General features: G+C 35.1%; 2 protein-coding genes and 1 non-coding gene across 4 annotated transcripts in view; 2 read left to right on the forward strand and 1 right to left on the reverse strand.

Moving 5' to 3' along the window:
- Nucleotides 1-47: 47 nt before the first annotated feature.
- On the forward strand, nucleotides 48-4,211 carry LOC128683427 (lymphokine-activated killer T-cell-originated protein kinase homolog). Of its 2 annotated transcripts, none has more exons than XM_053769063.2 (6): nucleotides 48-201; nucleotides 965-1,260; nucleotides 1,513-1,708; nucleotides 1,949-2,152; nucleotides 2,533-2,698; nucleotides 3,465-4,211. In XM_053769063.2, the coding sequence occupies exons 1-5, from the start codon at nucleotides 81-83 to the stop codon at nucleotides 2,694-2,696; spliced, it is 981 nt and encodes a 326-aa protein (XP_053625038.1). In that variant the 5' UTR covers nucleotides 48-80; the 3' UTR covers nucleotides 2,697-2,698; nucleotides 3,465-4,211. The 2 variants fall into 2 exon arrangements, with proteins under 2 accessions (XP_053625038.1, XP_053625039.1); XM_053769064.1 differs by lacking the exon at nucleotides 48-201 and adding an exon at nucleotides 500-864.
- LOC128683428 (uncharacterized protein) overlaps nucleotides 3,110-27,106 on the reverse strand; it is a 30,144-nt gene continuing 6,147 nt past the window's right edge. Inside the window, exons 2-8 of the mRNA XM_053769065.2 lie at nucleotides 10,804-10,914; nucleotides 7,119-7,217; nucleotides 6,683-6,781; nucleotides 6,152-6,250; nucleotides 5,294-5,491; nucleotides 5,113-5,208; nucleotides 3,110-4,905 (exon numbers count right to left, since the gene is read on the reverse strand). Coding sequence (XP_053625040.1) covers nucleotides 4,711-4,905; nucleotides 5,113-5,208; nucleotides 5,294-5,491; nucleotides 6,152-6,250; nucleotides 6,683-6,781; nucleotides 7,119-7,217; nucleotides 10,804-10,914 — 897 coding nt within the window. The 3' untranslated portion in view covers nucleotides 3,110-4,710. The remainder of the gene's footprint in view (nucleotides 4,906-5,112; nucleotides 5,209-5,293; nucleotides 5,492-6,151; nucleotides 6,251-6,682; nucleotides 6,782-7,118; nucleotides 7,218-10,803; nucleotides 10,915-27,106) is intronic.
- LOC128683998 (U5 spliceosomal RNA) lies at nucleotides 24,265-24,377 on the forward strand. The gene has a single exon (XR_008406343.1). It is a non-coding gene; the product is annotated as a U5 spliceosomal RNA (small nuclear RNA).

Consider the following 27,106-nt stretch of genomic DNA (forward strand, 5'->3'; position numbering starts at 1 on the left):
CAAAGAGCAAATTAAATAGATATCGCTAGTGACAGGATCGTGAGCGCGTTTACACGTTTCCAATTTCGGCAGTCGGTGGGATGCGTGAGTTTTATTATTCCGTGGATGTTGCTAGCCGAACGCTTCGATCCAGTCCAGCGTCGTCGGTCAGTTCAGTGACCTCTCTCCGCACATTGCGCAGCCAGCTCCAGCTATATCAATGTAAGTCAGCCATAAATCGACCTTATTATTGTATTGATATAATGTATCCTACATTATATCATTGAATTATTTAAAGGTATATTTCTATTTGTTTTATATTTGTAAAATTTTGAAACACGTGAAGAACAATATCATTGAAGAATTAAATCATCAAAAATATAAACCGTACGGGCGAGCGCGTTGTGTTTTTCAGCTGTGTCCTGTCATTAATTACTTATTATGAAGTAATTGGACCTGTGTGAAAAGTGACCTATTGTTTTTTCTATTCGAGATATATGTTGTAAAATTAAAATGAATTTATTTACCTAGTAAGTTTGCAGATAATTCTGGGAAATATTAAAATTAAGACTACCCACTATTTATAGCCATTTTTAGATAAACTAAGACCCGGCTGGCAATGGCAACACTGACGTGACATATACAGTTTGTTTCTTTCTTTAAAGTTTGAATTTTTTCTTCGGTTAAATAAACATAGGTAACTGACAAGTATCGTATTTTGCTTAAAAAAGTATTTTCTTGTGTTTTTCGTATTGCTAATAAAGCTTTTCATCATTAAAACGAAAATGTCAGAATTCAAAACTCCGATCAAGAAGATCCAACCAGTTGATGATAAAATCGTCATCCCCGCTTCGCCTTTTCTAAACAGATTGGGATACGGCACAGGTAGTTCTTTAAATTTGTACCACTTTTGTTTAATTTTAATTGTTAATTATTGTTTGTATAGGTTTTGTTCCTTGTTTAGACCCATATTTTCACATTTCAGGCGTATCAGTTCTTCAGTTAGTGCGATCTCCTCGCGCGGGTCTAATTCGCTCGCCATGGGCTTTAAAAATGCTGAACAAAAGAGTAAAACCCAACAAAGTCTACTCAGAACGTCTGCAACTAGAAGCAGAGTTGTTACAACGCATGTCTCACCCTAACATAGTAGGATTTCGAGCATTTAGTAAAGCCAATACGCTGTTTTTGGGAATGGAAGCCTGTGAAATATCTTTAGGAGACAAGATCGAGAAACGGGTTGAAGAAGGATGTGAGCCATTTACACATATGCAGATTTTGAAAGTAAGTCTCATATACTGTATTTATTTCACCTTCCATTTAATGAAATTAGATCTTTCAAATCATTCAGAATCAAGGAAAGGAGAACATTTTAAAAATATTTATCAACCCATGTTGTGCGAATGTCTCCCATCTAACTTGAGAGGGACAACATGGTCAATATGTTTTGCTTTTAATGCCATTCACCAAATGTTAAAATTGGCAAAATTAAAACTCTACAATTAGTTTTTTCAATTATGTTTGTAAACATTTCAGGTTGCGTTAGACATCGGCAAAGCTCTCGACTACCTTCACACTAAAATGCAGCTGCTCCATGGAGACATTAAATCCTACAATATCCTAGTCAATGGGGACTTTGAGATTTGCAAGCTGTGTGATTTCGGGGTCACGTTGCCGCTGGACGAGAATGGAGTATTTGACAAGATGAAAGCAGGGAATGCAGTGTATTACGGTAATTATTTTTTTTTTTTTTTTATCACATGGGTGATGTGATGAGGTTTCTCAAACATTTTATGAAAATTTATTTGTGATCAATTTTATAAACAAAAAATAATTATTTCTATTCACAATGCAAGCTGTGCTTTTGTGTGTTTTATTTTACTACTACTCTTACTAATTATGGTGTTGGTTTTTTAAATATATAATTTATTATCACACATACAAGTTAATATGGGATATGTGTCACTGACAGGTACAGAAGCATGGAGTGCCCCAGAAGTGATCCACGGCGGTGAGATCTCAAGCAAGACAGACATCTGGCCGCTGGGGCTCACGCTGTGGGAGATGATGGCACTGATGCCACCACATTCGCAGTTGGATGAGACTGCCGATGACAGCATGAACTTGGACCAATCTGCTGAAAGCTTTGATGAAGAATATTTCTCTCAGAGATATGGTAAGGAGATTGTTATTTGTTTCTCTTCATAGTTGTATTCTTCATGGCTGAGGATTGTGGTCATTAAGTGGAATGAAACTCAACTTTCTTGGCAATATTAATGGAGTGGTTTGCTATTGCCTTTTCCATTTTACACATAAGTCAATAATCAGGGTGCAGGTTTACTCACGATGTTTTTCTTCACTGGAAGCAAGTGGTGGTCGATGAAAATTACTATACATGAGTCAGACTGGTATATAAATTTATTTGGTATGAGTAGCATTCGAACCTGGGACTTTATATCAACGCATATAGTTATTTATGAGCTTCCTAAGTAAGTAACTAAGTTTTTCACATTTACGCAATCTTCGAGTTGTCAAACTTTCGGATAATATGTACAGGCACGTGTCCGCCCGTGCCCGCCAACATCGGCGGCCGCTACAGCGGCGCGCTGCGGCTGCTGCGGCGCTGCGTAGAGCCCGCCGCCGCCGCGCGCGCCGCCGCCGCGGACGTCGTCGCGGACGCCGCGGAGCTCATGGCTCGGGAACTCGACGCTACGCCCTAGTGGTGAGCCTCAATATTCCTACTTTTCCCTAACGTCAAAAACACAATTTTATATTTTCATATTAGGACAAATCACACATATTGACTTGTGTTAAGGGATAATAACTCAACGATACTATATTTTATAACAAATACATCCAAGACCCAGGCCATTCAGGAAAATATCGAACCCAGGACCTCTCTGTTCAGTGGCAAAAACTGCGCCACCGAGGTCACATGAAGCTTGTATGACAGTAATGTATGTACAATATATGTATATCTCATAATTAATAACATTTAAATATCGTGTTTAATTATTTAAATAACTTATTTATTTTTTGATGATAGTACTTCGCGACATTTTAAGAAATGACGCTACCTTTTTTTGCAGATAAATCTTAATATAATTTAAATTCTTATAAATGAAACACAACATTAGTTAAAACATTTTTATTAATATAATAAATAAAACTCAACAAATGCTTGTCCTACAACTAAGTCCAAATAATTCACTGTCACCTTTTATATAAAAAATCCCTACTTAAAATACAACATTGGCAGATACAACATTTGTGTTAATTGATTTGAAAAAAATATGCATTTGCTTCCAAATTGCGACTTTTTGAGCGAGTAATATTTCTTACAAGTCCAAAACACTTAATAAGTTTGTTTTTCATGTCAGGAAACTTATTTTTGTTTTTTGGTAAAAATGATAAGAAATCATTGTATTTTTTTTTACTGAAAATATTTGCATTTTGGTAACATTAATAAAGTACAACATTGTTGACAGGAATACCCGAATCGAGAATGAAGATGGATATATTTAAATTTCTCACAAACTAAGTTGATGAGATCTCATATTGAGATTCAATGTCAATAAAATTAAGTCTACGTTGAGCGTAAGATATTAAATTATAATAAATAGCGTCCAGTTAATTTAATGCTTTATATTAAGATATATATGTTATACTTTAAATTAGTATACACAATAGTGAGTTAAAATAAGTTTAAAAAAGTTTGCTATGACAGTGGTGTTATCACCTATAGAAGACGATTGACATTTAATTTTATGATTAAAATGTTATTTTTAAATTACTTGTAATACAACATAATTGATTGACCATTAGAGTTCACCAGTTTTATTAAATGTTAATTTTTATAACCTGTTTTTCAAGTTCACTGTATGAACCCTGAAGGAACTAAAACTATTATAAATTAAGACTAGTAACAGTGTGTATGTACTATCAGCACCGATTAAACTTAAATTTATTCATTCATTGTCTTATAATGCCTGGATCTTTACTGCTGGTGAATAGTTTTAGAGAATATTCATATACAAGGTGCATTGTAATATCACTATTCTCTTTTGTTAAAATTGTATAAATCGGATGATTACAAGTTTTACAACTATTCTTTTATTTATAGTATTGTAAGACTCCAGTCCTGGGTCTCGATTCTCACGCGAAAGTTCATTTCATCATCAGTTTCCTCCAATTGATTCCGAAGGTGTAGTTCAGTTTCTGCATACAAAGCACAGCAAAGCACAGATAAAAATTATTACGTGAACTTCGTTTGCATGAGAATCGGATTCCTGACGGTGGCTCCTTGGATTTAAGCTAAAGTTTAACACTATTCAATTAATATTAATAATATTTTATACAGTCTGAAGTAGATATCATGTTATATCTTTAGTAATAGGTTAGTACGATTACAATGTATGAATAAATATGAATTTATACATATGTGAGGTATTAGCATAAGGCGTGAATCTAAAGCTGACGGATTTGGCTATATTATGTTTGCTGTATATCAGTTGTGTACATCATACAAAATATGTATTAAGTTTATTCTTAAATAATATAACATTTAATATTAGTGGAAAAAGGGATGCAATACTATACATTATATACTTGAGGGTTATTAATAAAAATAATGATATTTTACATTGCGCAATTGAGATTATATGTTTCAGTTTGAGGAGATTTTTAAAATAATTGACAGGTTAATTAATTACATTTGTCAGAAGCTTATAATAGTCAAGTTAGCTGTTGTACACAGTGGTTGGTCTGTCCGTCGAGAGCCTGCAGATACCCGGCGACGTCAGTGTGACGCGCGGCGAGCGCGGCCCGCAGTGCGCGCGCGCGCTCCGCCAGCGCGCAGCGCGGCGCCAGCAGCCGCGCGCACGCCAGCCGGTCGGCCGACGCCGCGCCCTGCAGCGCCGACTGACCGTTCTAGGATTCGTTACAAATTGTAATAACATGTCACTTGTACTACACATTGTAATTAACAATATTAGTATGGATAATATGCATATGGCACCCAAGGTGCCAATAATAGTACATTTTACGTTAATCATCCGAGTTGAGAATATATTACTTTCTTCCTAGTAAACATGAAATATGATTCTTTGTGAGCAAGTGTCGTATAAATATAATTACCGGCAACAATCCAAGGTTGGGTTTGTACTTGAGCAACTCGGCGACGACGGCCGCGTGCCCCTTTTGCGCCGCCTTGAACAACGGCGTGGCGCCGTCCTGACACAATACGGACGATACAATGTAGTTACTCCATGCTTATAGTTGTCGTTTCATGATTAGATTGGAACAGTACCGTATATACCTGTCTGAGCGCGTCGACGTCGGCGCCGGCGGCCAGCAGCAGCCGCGCGACGTGGTCGTGCCCGCACTGCGCCGCGATCCACAGCGGCGCAGTGCGGTCGCAGCGTGCTGCGTCCACACGCGCGCCGCCCGCCAGCAGCGCCGCGCACGTCTCTGCATGACCGTTCTGCGCCGCTATGAACAGGCACGACGCTTTGTCCTGTGTTCGAACGAATGTCGTATACAGCTGTGTGCGACTTTGCTATTTACATCGCACCGTCGAGTCTACTCGCAGTGTACCATTGTGACGCAACGACAACCATACCGCATATCTGGTCCGGATTTTGTAGCTTTTTTCATTTGACAAGTCTTGCGAACCCATTTAATCTTGATTTATATATATTGCTTGGTCTTTGCGTACAATATTTTTAAATATTAATACTAACACGAAATACTCAATAATATAGGTAGGGTGTCCGGCCTTTTTACACAAATCTGTTCGAATGCCCGACTTGGCGAACTGGCAACCCTAACAATATCACTATAAAATAATGTAACTAAAATAAAGTGAAGTATATGAAGTATTTATTTCACAGTTATAATAGCATATTATTGCAAAATTTATGACAATGTAAATGATATTACTGAAAATCTGCATCATGACCCCGCGTCATGGCACATATTGACCTTTTGTAACATACATGTTCATCCCTGACACTTCCCTATAAGTACTTTTTTATGCTACAAATACATTTCTATAGATAACCGCGGCATACTACATAAAGAACAAACTGATCACACCCCACCCGCCTGACCCTGGCAGAAGGGGCTAACCCAAGAATTTAGCTAGCTTAATGTAAGCTGATATGGAAAAACATACCTTCATACAAGCGTTGACGTTAGCACCGCGCTGTATAAGTTCCTCGACCACCGGCAGGTGGCCGCACTGACACGCCACGAATAAAGGAGTACCACCGTCCTGAAAAGTATTGGCGAAATGAACTACTGAATTTACATTGCATTACAAGTTTTACATTAGCCAAATGGACATTCAGATTGCCTGGATGGTAAGCAAACGCTATCCATGGACACTCGATAGATACTTTTCTAGCAACGAAACTCTTTAACAATAAGTGTTTATGTTTATTCGGATACTAGCGGCCCATCCCGGCTTCGCTCGGGTAAAAACATAATAAATTATACATCTAAAACTTTCTCAGGAATTACACTATCTATAGATGAAAACCGCATGAAAATCCATGCAGTAATTTTTGGGTTTATCGCGATGAAACACGACGCGGCAGAGGAGTTTGTTATATAACATACTGGATGTTGCCTGGGGCTTCGCTCCCGTGAGAATTTTGAGATAAAATATGGCCTATAGCAATTTTGGATAATGGAAGTATCTTACCATGCTCGGCGCGTCTATGGCGGCGCCGGCGTCCAGCAGCAGCCTCGCGATGTCCAGGAACCCGCCCTGGGCTGCGAAGAACAACGCACTGGTTCCTGTCTGACATCAACCGTCTACTTTACTTGGAAGGACTTGCCCATTAAAAATGGTTTAACATTCTGTTTATCTCACTGTTGAGCAAAGGAGTGGCTTTTGTCTTCCATTATGTTATTTTTTTTAACAATTATAAAAAATCTCAATAAACGCAAATATTTAATGTAGCTTGGGACAAACATAGCCATTCTTTGTAAAAAAAAAAAAAAGTAAAGTCACATGCAATTATCCTTTGGTGTGGAGCGTTTGGACGTGTCCAAAAATGTGTAAACTTTCAAATAACTCAAGTAGCCTCGCACTGGAAATGTTCATCGCTCGTGACAAGTATAAATAGTCTCCATACCGTCCTGCAGCAGGCCGGATCAGCTCCCTGCGCCAGCAGCTCCCGGACGCAGTCCGTGTGCCCCATCGCGGCCGACAGGATCAGCGGAGTCGTGCCGTCCTGCAACCATTGAATATAATATAAATAACTCTATTGTGATAGAAATACTGGCTTCAATAGGTAGTTTCTTAGCTATATATCTATTAACTTTGAGTGCTTGCAATGCAACGTCTTGTGATAGTTGCTAGACTGAGACGCCAAAAAGATTAACGTTTCGTTTTTCTCTTATCTACTTACGTGTACTCCTGTTCTTTTGAAAACCTTATGATAATAAGGGAAAACATCATACATACATATGTTAAATTGTATATAAATAAATACCTATTTCAAACAAATCATCAATGAAGAAATTTGACTTCACCTTTGACCTTCACCTTCACAGAAGGGCGTTCTAGAGACTCGAATCTATGGTCACTCATCTCATACTAATTTAGCCATCGTTAGTGTTTGTTTCATGTATTTAATTATTATTTTTATTTCAATAATTTTTTTGTAATTCGAGAAACTTCTATCTCACATTACACAATTCCTCACTTGACTGCAAATAAAACAGATCCAAAGACGGGATGATGCAAGTGTTGCGTTGGAAATAGCATCTACTGTGTGCTTTACGAGACAGTAATCGCTCCAGTTTATGGTGCAATGAGATGAAGAACCCTTCACACTATCACAATGTATAAATGGTATTCAAGTTTATGTGTAAATGGTATTCAGTCCTTTCGATCATCACATCGCCACTATAAAAGTTAAATCAACTCTGTAATATATTGTGAGTACTAAAATTAAGTTCTTCAACTGCGAGTCGAAAGGTTGGGGGTGCAATAAAGAAGCCCGTGCGATGTGCTGAACCCCTATGCGTCCCTGGGCAGCGGTCTGCGTTGGACGGCCAATCCTTTCACCACTAAATGTCAACAAAAGTCAAACGGCTCTTCTCACAGTCAACTCAAAACAATAGGCACGTTGTAACAACTTATAAATTTTAGTATATTGATAGCTTTAGCTTTAAAAATGAAATATCTTCGAATAGAGGATCGGAAATAAAGAAGTTTACTCCAGTGTATAAAGTCCGTAAGTTCTCAGTAAACAGTCAGTCAATTACAAGTGGAACGTTAACCATGCGAGCATTAACGTCTTAACTAAAGTACTTACTTAGGTACTTTAAATTTGAGGAAGTGATTCAGATTGATATAGTTTAGTACTGACTGCATTCAAACTTATATTCAGTTAAATATTTCTAACGAATCAAGTAATTTATTGTTACTAGCTTTTGCTAGCGGCTCGTGTATATTTCCTACGAGAACAGTTATTTTTGCGGGATGAAAAGTACCTATATGTCCTTCTCCTTACTTCAAACTAAACTATAAAACTATGCAAAATTCCAAGATTATTAAACGATGTAATTTGCTAAGATCATTTCCCTTATTGAAAACGAATATTTTCTCTCTATACCATTATATTAGTTTAGATAGCAATAACAGTAATCGGCCACATGCAGCGCAGCGTACAGAATGTAGATTGTATCTACAGCTGCACAACGGTCCTCGGTGCATTCCCGTCATAATCATCATCATAGTGATTATCACGTCACACGTCGGCTGCTGCCTGCTAAATGTTCTTTATTTTGTGCGATGTAGCTTAATACTGATCAGATTTTTATAGAAAACAGTCGCTTAAAGTCGAATCATATTTTTTCAAAATGGCAATTCATATTTCAAAGACAGACCACAAGCACATAATTAATAATAATCAGGGTATGTTCACGACACAGTCAATCACGCTTTAACCACAGAACGAATATAGAATAGACACACTACCTATGCCTTTTGTAAATTCGTAATGTGAATGCGACTACCGTAATTAAAAAAGTTCTAACCATAATCTTCCATGGTTGAGTACCTACAAGTTAATTTGTGAATTGTGTTCGGTTACATCAATTTGGCAAGTTGGTCGGCATACCGCCGTGTTAATTTCTGATGGTTTTAGTTGATTACTTTAACAATTAAGTTTAAACATGTTCACGTCACGCAACCAAAAAACTACGACACGAAAGACAAAATAGGCGAGTGATTAAATTATAGTGTATCGCATTTGCACGGCTAAAACAATTATAATAACAGAACGACTAACTACTAGTTTTTGTAAAGTATTTACATAAAGGAATGTAGTGGATTTTAAACTATTCAAAGTGATTGTATGGGAAAGAAACAAAAAATATTTATCGACAAAAACATAGTTGGTATAAATACGACAACAAAATTATGAAATAGGGGTGGTGCATTTTTCTGGCAATGACGACTCATTGCCACAGAAATTCACCATTCTGAGAACGCCCAAACTAGGTCTACCTATTGCATTACAGAGATAAGATGGTCGTCAACATAAAAGCAAATAGATAAGACTGCATCCTGCAAGTGTTAGGAAACAGATTTACATAGACGATATCTTGGCGTGCTCTAAAACAGCAATAAACACTATCAATGAAAACAAAAATGTTGGCATTGTATGGAGCCATTTTACAGCATTTTCGTAATTATTATTAATTATTTCGTAAATATTATTCGACTTAGCTTTACAACCTCCCATCCGCTACATAGCCGTGAGTGCGCTTACCCGGCATTACGTAACGATGACGGGAACAGTAAATCATAAACAATGCTACTAACAATTTATAGCTTTTAAAAGGCGCGAGGCAAAGAAGGAAGCGGGAAGATTTTTAATTTTCTGAGAATAATAATTGCAAGAGAGGCAGAGCGACCAAATAGTACCAGTAGTAATGGAACTCGGTTACTTGCGTCCCGGATTTCAAACGATAACATTGATATAAATTACATAATGACATTGGAATGATTTGCATGAAAAATTGCAACGATAAAGACATAAAAAATCACAGTCATCGATAGGATCAAAAAGTAGGATAAAAAACCAATATTATACCATTACATTTGAATACCGTTCGACCGATCTTTCATTCGTTACCTAAGAAATCAATTTTGCTTTGATTAGTGACTCCACTTTTTGATTTGATCATTATAAATACGCTACCTCCCATGCTTTGGTTCGAATGTACATAATGGTGGGTTTATAAAGAATAGAAATTGGCCGAAAGTAGGGCGCGGTTAATGCCAGTAGAAAAAGCTCGCACTCCATGCGATGATGTAAATTTGATAACATAGGTACATCAATAGTGAGTGTAATATTTGATACTCTGATGAGGAGCGAAATTGCACAATATCCGCCTGTCTTTAAAACCTGATGGTTTTAAAGACAGGCGGATATTGTGCAAATTCCTGTAATTTGAGTCATTTCTATCTAGTAATTAAAAAAATGTTTCACATATGAGTTCCGCTGTTAGTTGACCTTAAATTGAGATTAGAAAGGATTAGCTGTGCAGAAAGAATAAAGGAACGAGAATGGCTTGAATAGAGTAGGAAAAAACGATCATTCTAAAATAAATGAAAATAATAAAATGAAAATTGTTAGTAACCTTGATACGGCACGACGACTTTTTGACTACAAAGACAGTTTAATGGAACAGATAAAAGAAAAGTAACTTATAAAGTGCAAGTAAAAAACCAGTAATGAACGTCGAACTCACTACGTTCGATGAACGTTCAGACGATGGCATATTTTTCAAGTGATCACTCACCCGATCTCTGGAGTCGATGTGAACCTTCCCAGTGTCCAGCAGCTGTCGCAGACGATCGCAGTCACCGCGCAAAGCCGCCAGGTGGAACTGCACGTCCGTCCGGGATTCTTTCTGCAACAACCAGTGGAGATACATTAGATAAGGTCCTTTATGACCTCATAGTTTAAAATAGTCCAGCGATTAAGACGACCGCCATTGAACTGCAAGATTCCAGGTTCGAGTTCGTGTCCTATTCTGCCAAGTTTCCATCAACTATCACTAGCTTCCGGTGAAGGAAAACATCGTGAGGAAACCTGCGTTGAAGTCGATGATGTATCAGCTAGTGTGTGAAGAGTGTGTTAGACCTAAGAAGTAATAATTTAAACTCAATATAACAACGGTATACTCATGAGATACTTATTAACCGTTGCCGTAAATATGATAATGGACTTAAAGTATGATAATTACAGCGTCAATGAGAGCCAATTATTTAGTGGCAATAAGTCAATGAATAACAAACTGCAAATGCTGTTGAAAAACAGCAGATTCTCCTGAAAAAATTCTGTAATGATTTGTGCAACCGGGAAAAATGAATATATTCTAGAATTACTCGGCCATGGACCTGAGCATACATAAATAATCATAAACATAGCGTTATCAGTGCATCTGGCGTAAAAATAATTTATCTTGCACATTAAACGTTGCGCGCACGCAGACGGCTGAAGGCCACGGCACGGCGATGGATACAGAAATAGCCAAGTATTTTTAACGATACTATTCTATTTTTCTTGCTAAATACCTATTTTATTACGTTTTTAGTACATTCTCGAACAGTCAGTAAAGAAATTAAATAAGTAAAATTTATTGGGCCGCTATTTCTCGGCCTAACTACTGACGTTAATAAAAAATAGAATGAATGTTTTATTGCGGAATAAAATAATCTTACGACAAATACGCAATACAAGATTAATGGACGATATTCTAAATTCTCCTCAGTGAATAGTTTCTGGTAAATTCGACCATACAAATAATAACAAATAAAGGGTCAAAATTACAGTACCTAACCAAATAAACAGTAGAGTCAATATTTGCATATACGGAAAATTAGAATGCAAAAATTTGCTTGAACATTAGCATTAATTAATGTAAAACAAGACAATGATGAGGAAAAAGATGTATCTAGGGTAAGGCTCGAGATTTCATAACCGATAAGTCTATTTGATTTCATTGTAATAGAATAGCAAGGCAGATTTCTCTATTTACTCCGAGATAAGATTACAGACGCAAGCGCAGTGATCTCGTTTGCTACAGTATCAGATGACACGTGTTACATGGTAAAGAAATTCTGCAGTCGACAGACACATTACAAATTCGCCACAATTTTCGCTGAAACTTTAGCAGACTTAGTGTTTTTGGCATTATTTGAATATTATCTTTATCTACTGATAAAGAAATAGGTGAAGCAGTTTGTTTTACTTTTATTTATTTATTACTATGCTTTCTTTAACAACCTCAAAATCTTGTGTAACTCGGAAATTGTCGAATCTTCAAAAGGGGGTAGAAAGGGCACCATTGAATTAATTGAAATATAGTCATAATATCTGTAGTTTGTAACTAGAAAGAGATTTTGCATGGTAGAGGTCTCCAAGGTGGTCTCACGACTTGAATATTTTCTGCAGAATCACTGCATTCTATGGCTGTTATTACAACCACATAGCAATTTACACATCAATCCACTAATCAGAGACTACCAATGCCGTGGAAACTGTTACAGGTGGAAATTGTTGGATTGATTTCAGTTCGCGTTTCCCCCATGCAATTTGCGGCTTCGAGAGCGATCATCAGCGAGGGGAGTGCAAATTAGATTTGATTATGTATGTGGTGTCGAATCTACCGTAAGTTGCGGTGTAAACAGGTGCTTTGGTGACGTAGATTTGAAAGTTTGATATGATTTTGTAGGATCGGTGCCGTTTCATCTGTAGCTTGTTCAAGAAATAGAATTCGAATTTACTTGTCATTGTTGTGTAGTTTACTAAGGAAGGTATAAGATTGATATATACCTATCACTATCCACAACTATTTCTGAGCAATGTTAGGAGTTTAAAATCCAAGATGGATGATTTTAATAGCCCATTCTAAACATTGCTACATTTGTTTGGGAAATCAAAGCTTTTTGATATGAGGTTGGCGTGTTACGGAACTAGACGGGGAGATCGTGATTCAAAGAAAGTTTATACAGAAACATTCCAATGAACCAACTCGCAAGTTTTAAATATTTTTACCGAATGAACTTTATTATTGGGTATGAAATTTTAACATTTCAGTTTTAATCGTCTTAGTATTTTATAGCTTTTTGAGAAATACTACCCATATATTTAAAATTTCACGTGAAAAAGTGCGTGTGAAGATCTAATTCGTGAATAAAGGCTCTGACTCTTTAGAAAGATATCGATTCAGGACTGAATTATCTTTATCGTCTAAAGTATCCGTAAAGCCTAAAATAGTGTCGATTGTTGAAATAAACGACCTTTATCTGCTTCCTCCGATATCGCAACATGGGTCTGCTTTTACGGATGGAAATAATCTACCCGATGAATTTGTTTTGGCAAATCGGGATATTATTCAAGAATCCTTTAGTGCTTATCCAACCTGTCACCAGGATAATTCCTGGTGACAGCTCAAAAGGCCTATCACGAAATATACAAACACGTAACACGTTACTAACGTCCACATGGTGTCTCTTTTTTCCATTTTCGTGTACGCATCCTGTAAAAAAATAGAACGTTCGCAATGACATGCTATTGTTTTATGTTTCATGGCAGCAGGAGAGCTCGAAATCTAAAAAAATATTAGGACAAATCACACAGATTGAGCTAGCGCCAAAGTAAGTTCGAGACTTGTGTTATGGGATTCGATACTTGTGTGATAATATACCTTGTCAAATGGATTCCATCGGAATTCAAACCAATCTTCAAGGGTTATAAGTATCATTTATAAAAATAACAGGAAGCAGAACAGCCATTGTTTCAGAGACAACACCTAAGATTCTAGTGCAGTAGGTATAATTTAAACTAAAAGTAGACGCCATCTGTTCAAACATTGGCCTAGAATGGTACAACCAAATATTGCAATTTATTTTTCTTTGTTTCAAATAGCTGTACACTAAAACCGGAAAATATGAATATTAGTCACTGTAACGCCATATTATAAATGCTTAATGGTTATGTGTTTTTGTTGTTTCTAGAAATCTTTTTAATGATCGTCATCACGGAACCGAACAGAGCCGTATTTTTTTTATTACCTTTATTATATTATTTACTTTACTTTTAAAGTAAGGTTTGATTCAAACGTCATTTTAATTAAAGTATATAACTACTTTGAAACAATAAATAGATTCATAAAAGAAATTAAAGGCAATCTCATAATAGCAAAAAGTGATTTAATCAAAGGAAGAGAGGAGACGACGAACACGTTAATGAAATTGAATTTTATAAAGACTTTAAGTTGAGGAAAGTAGACTTAAGAAGACAGCGCACCGTACTTGAGTAATTACATGCTTCAGTGATGTGACAATTGCATTCAGAAGAAGTCTAATCGTGCCGACGAATAGATAATGAAATTAATAAAACTATAAATATTTTTTACATAAGCATTTATTGTCAATAATTTTCCCCCGTTGAGAGCTGATTCTGGGTGCATCGTGGTCAAGCTTAACATAATAATGCATTGTCATGGAAACTTTCGACAATTTCAATAGGTCCTGGAAAATTTCATCTCTGTTGGACAAGCGAAAGTAGGTAAAATTTAACTTGCAAGATCGGGACAAGTGAACCTAAATAAAAGCGTGCAAAATATAATGATGATCATAAGATAAAGCCAGAATCCAATGCAATCTCTTTCTGCATGTTCGCGTGACAATGATTGGGGTAATGATATGATCTCGAATTAGAGAAAGTTGACGGAAGGCAAACTGTTGATCTGAATTCCAAACAATTACTTATTAAATGTTGTCATTGGTGAAAAGGCATTTGTTGTTGTGTTAACTATTCAAAAGAGGTCAGTATCTTGTTTCATGTTCACGTAATAAGTGCAAAGGAATTAAATAATTGTGGAAAGAGCAAACATATTGCGCCGTCCCCGGATAATCGGATAAGGTAAAGAAGGTGATAACAATGGAATTAAATAAATATAATGTAGGATTTAAGTAATAACTGGTACAAGATATAAAGGCGCTAATGTACCTAACATTAGCGCTACATGCGACACAACTGTTACAGATACGGTATCTTTAAAGACATTTCCCTTGTAATAAAAGCAACAGTAAATAATAAGGTGACACAACTTGAAGTTAATTAATATAGCGATGTCAGAAAAATAATGATATAATATTTTTCATTTATATAACAGACAGAAGACTGGTGTTACTTCGTTTCGGAGGTAAAGATTATATTTGATTTGAGATACCGTTGGCTCAGTAACCTTTACTGAACACACGGTGTACGTAACTAAGAAAATAACAGGTCATCTTTGAAGTTATATATGAAGAAAACAATATCAAAACTTTCTTTCTAGTAAAACTTGTTTTGAGGTTTTTTTATGTTGAAGAAGAAAGAGCTCTTGGTAGTAAAAACGAGAAGTTAATCTGAAGTAATGTTTTAAACACGACTTGGTCAGCACGACACGGTTGCATAATCGAGAGGATTCACCTCTCCTACGGCAGCGGATTTTAATTCACCTATTTGGATTCAAAGCTGTTATGCTGCTCGTAAAATCAAAAAAGCTATTTAAATCATATCAAAGATACAATCAAGTTAGTAATTAGCGACTATGATTTTTGTATGATTAGAAATAAAATATTTAAAAGGACTTTTCTTAAGATGTTTTGATAATTTCTACATATAAGGTTAAACAAAGTTTTATATAATTTAACAGGAATATCTCACATATAGAATGCAATACATCCTAGACCACACATAGAGGTGATTAGAGATGATATCAATCGACAACGGCCAGTGGACAAGCAAAAAGCGGTGATGATAGCTATGTTACTGATGTCAATCACAGCGGGAAGGTCCTCGCTAAAAATTCTCATTTACCTCTATACCACAAAAGCAACGAAGAAACTAAGGGAACCTTCGTTAAATAGAAAATTAAATAGAATTTTAGCAAAACTATCCAATTCTCATATTGAAGTAAGTAATGAGTAAAAAGTTATAATTTCCGAGGAAAAATCAAGAGTTTCAATGCTAAAGATGATAATAATTATACACGCTCATGTAGTCATAGAAAAAAATAAACTCTTCTCATAATTGCTCTATAAATGAGAGCTAATCAGAGCATTCTTAACATAGCTATCGGAGTGAGATGTAATAGCGTCAATTGGAGCGTGCCAATCAGCGTATCGATATTATCGTACAGACTTAATGAAAAGCACTATTTATCGAGTAATAAGTTGTTTTAAGATTCACAAAAATCTAATTGAAAGAATACATCGTGAGGAACATTAAACAATGTCAAACGTACTTTCAGGTGTAAAATAATTTTCAACCGTATATTGTTTACCAAAATTATTTAATCTAATTCTATGATTTTGACATTTTTTCAAATTGATTTCATTTTCAAATTGACATTATGTCTGTTATTTACATTTACAAGCGATATTTATATATCTTTATGTACAGAATAATCTTTAGACCTTATTATGCAGCAGGAGGCAGTAAAATCTTTATTATTCGTAACAGTTACAATACAGTTACGCGATAAAATTAAATCAGACAATGACTTGGCGGCCGGATTCAGCAGAATGACCGACAAAGTTTTTTGCTCACAGCAAAAACGGATGTAAACAACTCTCTATTTCGGTGGAGCTATGTCAATCTTGTCGACCCTGCCGATAGAAATACCAATCATGTGGAAAACATACACGCGTGGTAATATGTACAATTATATAATGAAAGTAATATGTACAATTATGTAATTTTTAACAAGATACCCTCTGACATTAAAAATATTAACTCGTTCGATGTATTTAAGAAACAATTAGCCAAGCACATCGTTACTATTTACTGCACTTGTCTGTTTTTATATTTGTTTATTACTGTAACAACGAATATTATATGTATGTTTTGTATTATGTTCTCATGTAAGTGATGTAAAAATATGTCTTAATGGGAATAAATGTGTTTAAACCTAATGAAAGTGGTTACAGTGGTAGTCAATATTGGTACTTTACAAAATTTCATAACCATGAATTGACTGTGGTGAAGCTAATGAAAAAATATCAAATAGAGTCTAAACGGAAATAACAAATCATACTCATGTTTCAAATGTAGAAGTAGCTTTCCCATACATAATGCTGCAACAACAGTATTCACAGTTAACGTTTTTTAAGATCAACATTTGAATGGCAAAACAAAGCTGACAATTAACTACAGCATATTTAAATCTCTTAGAATCTCTCCAAACGTCGCCGGAAGAATTTTCAACGTGACGCCATTACACTTTCGAGACGTGACAACCAGGAATGATTTAGCACACTGTTTAAAACAGAAAAGGAAAAAGTCTGTTGCATTTACACGATAGTTGAGACCAGAAAGAAAATTGTGTAAAAATATATTTTTACATTAATCTAGATGACTCCTCTCTCATTCGTGACATACACGTAGATGTGTAAACATAATGCGCTTGTTGAACATAGAAAGTGTAAGGAAAATGATAGAAATGGCAGCAGAGAAATGCAGCAATTTTCCAAGTTAGTTGTCATGGGAGAGAAAATGGGTCAGCATCTTGGCAAAAACGCTTTCGGACATAAATATTTAATGTTTGTTCCAAGAGATACGGACACACGCCTATAAACTGCCATTTCGGACGAAGAAAGTAGACCAGCTTTATTTTAGGAGATCATCAATCACGCAACATGCATTGTCATTGAAAACGATGGACCGTGAGATGTTATGAAGACTAATGTAAATCATTAGGGTATTTTTGGACTATATCAATATTTATGAGCCGCTAAAACGGCTACCTCATCAATATTCACGGTCGTAGCGGCACCGATTAGTTTTCCGTTGCACGTCCTTCGGACCGCGTTCGTGTCCGACCTTGAAACGTCACGACTGATTAGTGTCGTTTTCACCTGTCAGATTCCTTCATTGCTTCATTGGACGTGTTTAATAAATTGAAAGTACAGCGCCATTCAAAAAACAGACAAACTGACTTAAAAGTCAGTTCTTGTAAGAAATAAACCACTAACCATATATTTTAATCGACTGTTATTCATTAACGTTTATTTATCATAAGTTATTATATACAAATTCAATTGCATCTTGCTAAATCGTTAAAGCATTCAATCGAAAATCAGATACACTTTTTATACCCCGAATAAACCAGACATTTACAATGCCCTCCGGGGAGCCTGAAGGGTCGCCCGTCGGGAAGTTGAACGGTTGTCAAGGGGGCGGCTTGTTGAGAGCAACTGAATTCAAAGCGCTTTGAATCATTGATTACTTTGATCTTTACTTTCTGCTCTGTAATAACTTGCACTTTGCATTTCTTGCTTAATCACGATTTTTGATATCACCAATTCACCATCTGTTACAAACAGCTTTTTATGAAATAAATACTGTAATCTAAACTTACTTTCTCATTGTCAACGGGTCTCATTGAGAAATCGCTAGAAATCAATAATTACTTTGGACTGCGCGTATTGCATAATGGTGTATGCCCCAAAACTTTCATTCTCTATTCCCTCCAACATCAAATGTTACAAAGTCAGACTTGCTCCCTTTTTCAGACTTCCCGTATGAAGGGTAAACAAGGGGACTTGTTGAGAACAACTGACGTCAAAACGATTACGAGCACGTTTCGGTCGAGCTTGGGATTTGCGAAGTTGGGGTTCAGTCAAAGGGCGCAGACTGCGATCTTTCTAAACCTTTCAGCGTCAGAATAGTTGATACTACTACTCTGTCTGTAGTATTTTTAGCAACAGGTTACTTTCAAACATTATTTCATCAAATAATCAAATCCACTCACATAAAAACACCTAGGAGTTTCGATTAAACAATCAGACTTGGGTAGTGATGAATGTCCATTTGCCACACATAATATGCTTGATTCTGATTCCCAGGACTAGCAACTATTTGTACTTATTAAAAGCGACAAATTTCTTGAGAAACTTGTTATAGAGAAGCATTTAGTAAAATCGATACAACGGAGATTAACACATGCTGTAAATGTAGTCTTGCTGTAGATGGTAAGGCTCGTTTCAGCGACGCGTGGGTCGTTAATATTCGATAAGTTGTTTCGGGTCACGATGAGTCAGAAGCGAAAGTGGCGTGTCACGATCGTGAGACGATGAACGTGGAAATGTGCACTGTGTCGACATGTGCAGGGAATCCGAAGACTTCACATGTAAATAAAAATTCGTTCCCATCTGTGGTTATTCTACTAATTACAAAACTAAAATTAGAGATTGTTAGAAATATTTATTTAATCCATTCGTGTCGTGGCTTCCATACCACCGTCCGAATTTTCATAATGTCTTTCTTTACGAACAAAATAAATATGCATTTATATCAACATATCACATCTCCAAACTGCGTGAAACCTAGAATTTATTTTTAACCTTGGTCTGCACAAGAAACAGAACGAAAAGACGAAACATGCGTTTAGTATTTTTAAATAAAATTTACGTTCGTTAATAATTTTAATTTTTACCTTTATTAAGAAATCGGTTTCACTTAGCGTTACCAAACACAACATTTCACAAGAATACTTACTTATTACAAGGTAACATGAAATAAACGAGCGAATTTTGTATATAATAATGATTCAATTCAATATGGAAAAGTATGAACTAGTTGGCGTATGTTAATTACATTCAAGATTGGCAAATTAAATCAGAAAGTTACTAAAGCAGGACACGCATTAAGACCTACAATCAAATGGCGTACTTTATTGGTATTACTAATAAAATCAAAGTTTATTCAGGCTTTATTAGGCTTTTATAAACTATTTTTCATGTCAAATTTTAAATAAACTTATAATATAGGTTGTATCATAAAGCTACAAATTAATAGTCTATACTACCGTCAACTTTCATTGCGAAATCGCCAGTATTACCTCAGCATAGAGGTCTAGCAACAACATAACATGCAATCGACGGTATCAAATTCAACAATAGTCCTGCATGTTTCAATTCAATTCCTTTTTACGCAAACTTGTTAAGTTTAGGCTTATTGTTTACTAACTTTTGTCTGAAACATACAATCCCATGTGAAGTTGATAGAAGCGTTTGTTTCCAGGGGTCAACGACCCATCTGACGTTTTTTTCAACAATGCAGCTGACAGAAGTTGCATAATGCCATGACATTTGAGCATTGCATGTGATGCAATGGGGATTCGTCGAATTACGACCACTGCTCTGATTTTCGTGAGAATTCAAGTGCAATTTTGTCTGCCGAAACCAAATATCATTCTTAAAGCTATCGTTATGTTTTTTACATGGTATGCGCTTATTTTATTATAAAATTTATATATTTTAGTTACATGTAAGTTATAAGTAATAATTGAAGAATACAAAAATATATGTATTGTATATGGATTTGGTATTCAAACTACAAACTATTGGGGTCAGAAGATGTGCTATAAGAAACTCAGTTCTCACACAGTTATGTTATAAACATGAAACACGAGAATAAATCTAATGTCAAGGAACAGACTTCATAAAGAATGCTGACATATGCTAAACTCGGAGATGTGTTTCCCGTCGCTTGTCAGGTGTATGTCAAGCTGAAACAAATGGCAGCATATCCAGATACACTTGCCAAGTAGAACGACTAACATTCAGTCCTAAAATACACATAGTTGTCAACGTAGAAGAAATAAATGGAGTACATAGAGATTCCTATAATATATTAGATATTGATTATTAAAAAAATTAATTTAAAAAGACTGGCATCGGTGCTTAGCAACCAATAAAAAAAAAAGATCTTTTGAGAATTCTTACAACATATATTTAATTTTATTCCCTTAACCACTGCCCAATTTAAGTAATTTAAGTTTAGATAGTACTTTAGTTAATTACAGAAAAACAGAAGAATATTATAGAACTTTTAAAAGTATATATATGTAATTTTATAATTGAAATCCTATTATAATTGACTAATTTATAATGACACTGTGAGTAAAATATTAGTGTGTTCAGGATTCATTCAAAAATGGACACGGAATCAACAGTTTTATTTACCCAAAATCAAATATAATTAAAAAAAACATAAATAGACATAAAAATATAACTATATATGAATAATAGAAGCAATGGTAACAACAGAAATAAACTACAAAAGATAAAATCTGAGTCGCATTGCGTCAGTTTGACGAAAACAGAACTACACGACCTTGATTTGCACTGCATTATGCAGCCAGTCTAGATTGACGAGCCGTATTTCTTATTACTGCACTTTATAATCAAGAGGTACAACTAGACGGAGCCATTATGTTTTGTGAAAAGAAATGCGAACAAATTATAGTTGTGAATTTTCCTTTCACATATTGAGCAATCATCGTCTATCAAAAACATTTTGTATTACAGAATTATTGAAAATAAAAAGTCAGAAAGGGGTTTACTGGTCACAAAAGGCATTCTACTTGCAAACACTTTAAGAGAGCAATTTGCTATTCAAGACCGTATTTGCTATGCTAATGGTGTCCAATTCAAAGGCCATATTATATACATAAGGGACATATTAAGCATTAATTTAAATAAATATCTAAGCGTTAGTATCATAATGTAATGTAACTAGGTAATGCACTGATTGTGTTTAACGGCTTGGCTGTGACAATGGGACATGACGAAGGTATTCTCAAATGTGCTAAGTATACACAAGCACGCAATCCCAGTTTTTACATATCATTGTTACCTATTAACAAAGAAACTGTTCATCATCTTTAGAATTTGGGTCAAAAATAATGTCTACTTCTCTTTACACTTGAATACTTGATATTTTCTTAATCTGCGTTAAATTATGGCGATATCTAAGATTTAAGATTACACTAAGATTTTTTTTACATGCCATGCTACAACTATGCGTAAATTAATTTGCTGACCCTTACACGAATTCTTTACTTTCAATTTCTAAGCTATTAATTTTCCCCTCTGGTGCTGTGGTGCTACACCAGTTAACAGTTCATTAGATAATTATCTTCCACCCGGGTCTAACATAGGCTTGGGTAACTGTACCTGATTGGATGATTGTCGTGCCTGGATTGTTTAACTACGATTACGTTTGTGCAACAGTTGGAAATTCGTTAATTGGGATTTGTTTTGATCCAACGACATCGAGAGAACAGATTATAAACAATCGTTTTTAATTAACTTTTCGAGAATAGGTAATTCTTTTGCGCCGTTTCTTCTTTGCTTGCGCTTTGGCAGCAGACTTAGTTTCAAGTAAGTTTATGATGTGAATAAGTGGTGTATTTGATTCTAAATTGAATAAAGACATTTGATTTTAATTTAGCAATGATTGGAGTATATTATGATGAGGGGGATTTAAATCATTGATTTAACTCGAAAAAGCATACTTTACCCGCATTTTTCAGTAAGCGTTAAAATTTACAGCGAAACAATGGATACGATTTTTTAATATTATTCAGAAAGACTTTATGAATACAAATAATGGAAGTAAGGATTTAGCTCGAGACAACTTTATGAATAGAAAACAATCTAACTCCGCTCAAAGTTCGAGCGAGGGAGCTGAATTAAGTTGAACACGAAAAATATCGCAAACTTTTACCGTTACAGTAGTGAGTTAAAATATAAGGAAAATGATTCGGAGAAACCTTCACTTTCTGCAATAAATAGGTCGATTCTTGGCATCAATGCCAGATTTAGGACGGCAAGGTTATGTGGCGAACGAATGAGGAATAAGTTCTTTTTATCATAACTCGTCAAACTATTAATAATAGTAGAAAGATTATAGTGATCATTAGTGTGCTAGTCATTTTTTTTACCGTGTGATAAATCTTTTTTTTCTTTACACATGAAAAGGTTTAGAAAAGTTTCCGTGCAACCGCAACCTACGATTAATCTATCTAATCTGTAAATTATAATAATCATAACATGGCTGCAAGTTTTTTATACTTATACTGATAGATTTTGCACGCGTCTACCACGGTGTTCACTACGATAAGACAGCTCAACGAATGTATAATAAAAACATTCCCTGTGAAGTAATCAATCTATTTTAGAGATACGACGAAGGAAACGAAGCGGAAAGGAAATTTGGAAATAGTACAAATTCTAAAAAGGAAATCGTCTAAACGCTTCCTCTGAACCACATCAAAGAGCGAGACTCCATTAGCGACCGACAACAATTTTATGAGGAACATACAAGCATATTAGACTATAGAAAAATAAATATAAATAAACACGAATATAAATATTACATTAGAAATTAATATTGTATAAAACTGGCACCCACTAAAATGTTCTAACGGAATTTTAAAACTGTTTATCTCAATACCTATTAACGTTCATTTGCACCGATCATGGCCTAAATGTATTTGCACCGTGAATTTGATGGCGTCACATATTGCCATGTTTAGTGACCGACAAACAGGGCCATCGAAGGGACAAATTACAATTTATGTTCCGATAAACGAGTCTTGGAATTTTTATGTGTGTTTTAAGCAAAAATAAATGTAAATTAACAAATTTAATTATGAAACCAATAAAAATTTCAGAAATACAATATTTTATTTTTTCAAATGCATAAATATACAAAACCAAGAAAACCTAAAAGACTGACTCAAAGTTCCTAACACATCCTTCCACCACCAGTTAAATTTTCACCCTTTGAATTCTTATTTATAGAAAAATTATTATAGAGGTACAAATGATTTAATCATTATAATAAATATCAAAATATAGAGGCGATGGGTTTGTTTAACTATTTATAACCAAACCAGTCAATGATACTTGTACTATTACAGTCCAAATATTTCGTAATCTACAACAAACTTCACTAATTAGCACCTCCAAGGTCGCACACGCACGTCAATCGCGAAAGAGACATAAAAAATAATGACTAGACTTTCGAATAAGCTCGATAAAGATGGCATGACATGGTGCTGTTACACTTTTCTGTGACCTTTGGAAGGCACCAATGAATTAAGCTGAAATGTTTCCGTTCTTGATAGAGGTTGAGTTAGATTTGGAATTTACCCGGCTTTGTTAATAAGGAAGTGTAATTAGAATGTAAATTATATTACAACTTGATGGCTAAATTAGTTACATTGATAGAATGGATAATTTTCTTGAACTTAATTTTAAGAAATAACAATTATTCATATTGAAGTAGCGTATTTGTAACCCATTTAAAAAGATTGCTCACTAGATGGCGCTGCGCAAAAACGTGTAATGTTAAAACGCGCAGTCAAGATTTTTTATGAATTAGTGGGGTCGGACGGGATTCCATTCTATGATATCTCTGGTTTCCCTTCAACACGCATAAATCTTTCGCCTTTTACTAAAGATTTCCGTGGAGGGGAACACTCAAATGAGTCTTATGTATTTTTGATGGCACCACTTCGGTGGAAGCCTTATAATACTTGATTTATTGAATAAAAGCAAAGCCTAAAAATTGCGTCCGCAAATACTCGAACCGCCAAATAACATTACCAGCTAGACCGATCGCGATCTAGTCTATTTCTCTACATAGTTTAGTCTATTTCTCTACATAGTTTTATTAAAATAAATAATAAACAAGCAACTTTTATTTTACGACTTATCGTGATTCGTAGTTTTATTTTTCATATAAAAAATAATAATCTAATTTGCGATTCTACACATCTTAACTCTATATAATAGCCAAAAGCTTCTAACCCGAACAGAAGACCCAGCAAGAATTCATGTGTCAGATTTATTTGTTTGCCAATTTATCTTGGTTGGAGTCTGCTCGACGGGTCAATACGAAGCGGCAGACTGGCGACGTCCCACGCTCGGCTGCTCTATCAACATATGCACTCGGTGATGCCAGAACGTTCAACTGTTCATTTTAAATATCAACAAGAATTTCGATGTTGATTTGTTACCGTGATCTTGTTATGCAATTAGAAAAACATAACGTCTTTTTGCGGAATTTTCTGCTTTGAGAAAAGTATCCACGTAAATTTTTAACCCGAAATAATATAGAGACAGACGAAATCTAAGAATGAGATAAATATATATATATATATATAATCCTTTATGGCATTTTATTATATATGCATATAAACATGTATTATATTAATTTTAAAATAAATAGGTATAAAAATGCGCAAAAGTTAAGAGAAAATACGTATCGATAAATAATCTTCATATATCAAGAGATTAATTAATCTAGCTTATCACATCTGAATGGCAAATGAAATATACAAAAATAACGAAGTAAATTCCCGTGGTTAGAAGTTATACAACATTTACATTAAATTTTGGTTTCAATTGATGAAAGATATTGCAGTTTGTGCGGTAAACAAGTGCAGCGTCGATATTGGTTCTTTGACCTTTGCTCCTGAAACTCCAGGGGCGATCGATGGTCCCGACGCGACAGACTGGCGACACGACCCGATACTGTAGTGCATCCTGCCCGTCAATTTTTTTTTTTAATCAGAGTAAAGAGAGCTCTACACGTATAAATCACTATAATGTAATACGTAGTGAAGATAATAAAACTATATTTAATTTACCTATTTTGATATATTAGTACCGTGACTTTCATGAATCTTGTTGCATACCGATACCGACGCCGGTGCCGAGTTGCCGACTTTCTGTCACACTCACGGAACAGAAACGTGGTTACACCATGTTGTCACTCTAGCGTGTGTGACGCACATATTAACACGCTTAAATTTAAACAGTAGCAAAAAAGGATGAATAAATCTTTATATAATAACTTTTTGAATCCAATAGATGATAATATAAATAGCTGATGTCATTAAGTAACTTATAAGTCAATTAATATTAACTTGATTATCAACGTATAGAATCAAAAGCCCAGGGCAAGGTTATTTTATTTCAATAAACGAATAAATAAGAATAATAATGAAGAATGCAAGATAAGATAAGATATTTCGAGAATGTGTTATTTTGAGAATATACATAAATATATTAGGACAAATCACACAGATTGCGCTAGCCCCAAAGTAAGTTCGAGACTTGTGTTATGGGATACTAACTTAACGATACTATATTTTACAAATACATATATAGATAAACATCCAAGACTAGGGCCAATCAGAAAAAGATCATTTTCCATCATGACCCGACAGGGGATCGAACCCGGGACCTCTCGGTTCAGAGGAACTTTATTACTGCGCCACCGTCATAATATAATGTCTTGATATTATAAAACAAACGATAATGAAGATACATAATAAAACTTTTATCTCCTTTCTTAATTGAGATCACAATGTCAATCATAACTCTATTAACACTGCCAAAAACGTATTTAATTACACAAAACGACTCTAATAACGGATAAGATATGATCAAAACCATTTGCAAACGCAAAATTACAAACTAGAACAGTATTATAAATAGCATGATGAAAACCAGATATCATATATTGTAGAGTAACAGGTTGTCATAAACTCAAGGGCGTTTACGAAGGAAAACTGGCGTTTGACAAGGGACTCGAAGGAGCGCATAAAGTTTATGACAAGACACAAGCGGCACAAGTTAAATATGTAGATTGCGTAACGGATCACGTCATAGTAAATAATATCTTCATGCTCGGGACAATTGGTGGCAAACATTGATTTGTCTTTATTTTTAGATGACTTAAAATTTTGCACAGGCAAATATGGATAACGAGTCACCATGTCGAAGAAGTAAAAATCGGCAATCAGATTACTAGCTAATTTTGAAAAAAAAAAATCTGTTACAATGTCTTATTTTTTAAAATTTGCACATTGCAATTCATTCTTGCGTATGCATATACTCCGTTTAAATCAGATTATGATCTACAACAACTTGTACAAAAGGAGACAATTAAGGAAAATGCTTTATTTGGTCGAGATGCATATCCTATTTGTATTATATCATACGTCTCACGGAGGTCATGGTCAGTCTAAGCAAGGTAACAACGTCACACGCATTAATATTTTGATCAATGACGAACATTTTATGGCAATATCGTGGTAACATAATTGTCAAAATTTGTACTTTATTCGAAAGAAGTAAACAGAATATGGGAAAATACTATTACAAACACATTTTCTGACTAGCACGATCATTTTGGAAGAGGTCCAGTCGATTTTTAGTTTCCACAAAGACAATAAAGCATCA

This window comes from Plodia interpunctella, chromosome 3 (genome assembly GCF_027563975.2).
Source record: "Plodia interpunctella isolate USDA-ARS_2022_Savannah chromosome 3, ilPloInte3.2, whole genome shotgun sequence".
Lineage (NCBI taxonomy): Eukaryota > Metazoa > Arthropoda > Insecta > Lepidoptera > Pyralidae > Plodia > Plodia interpunctella.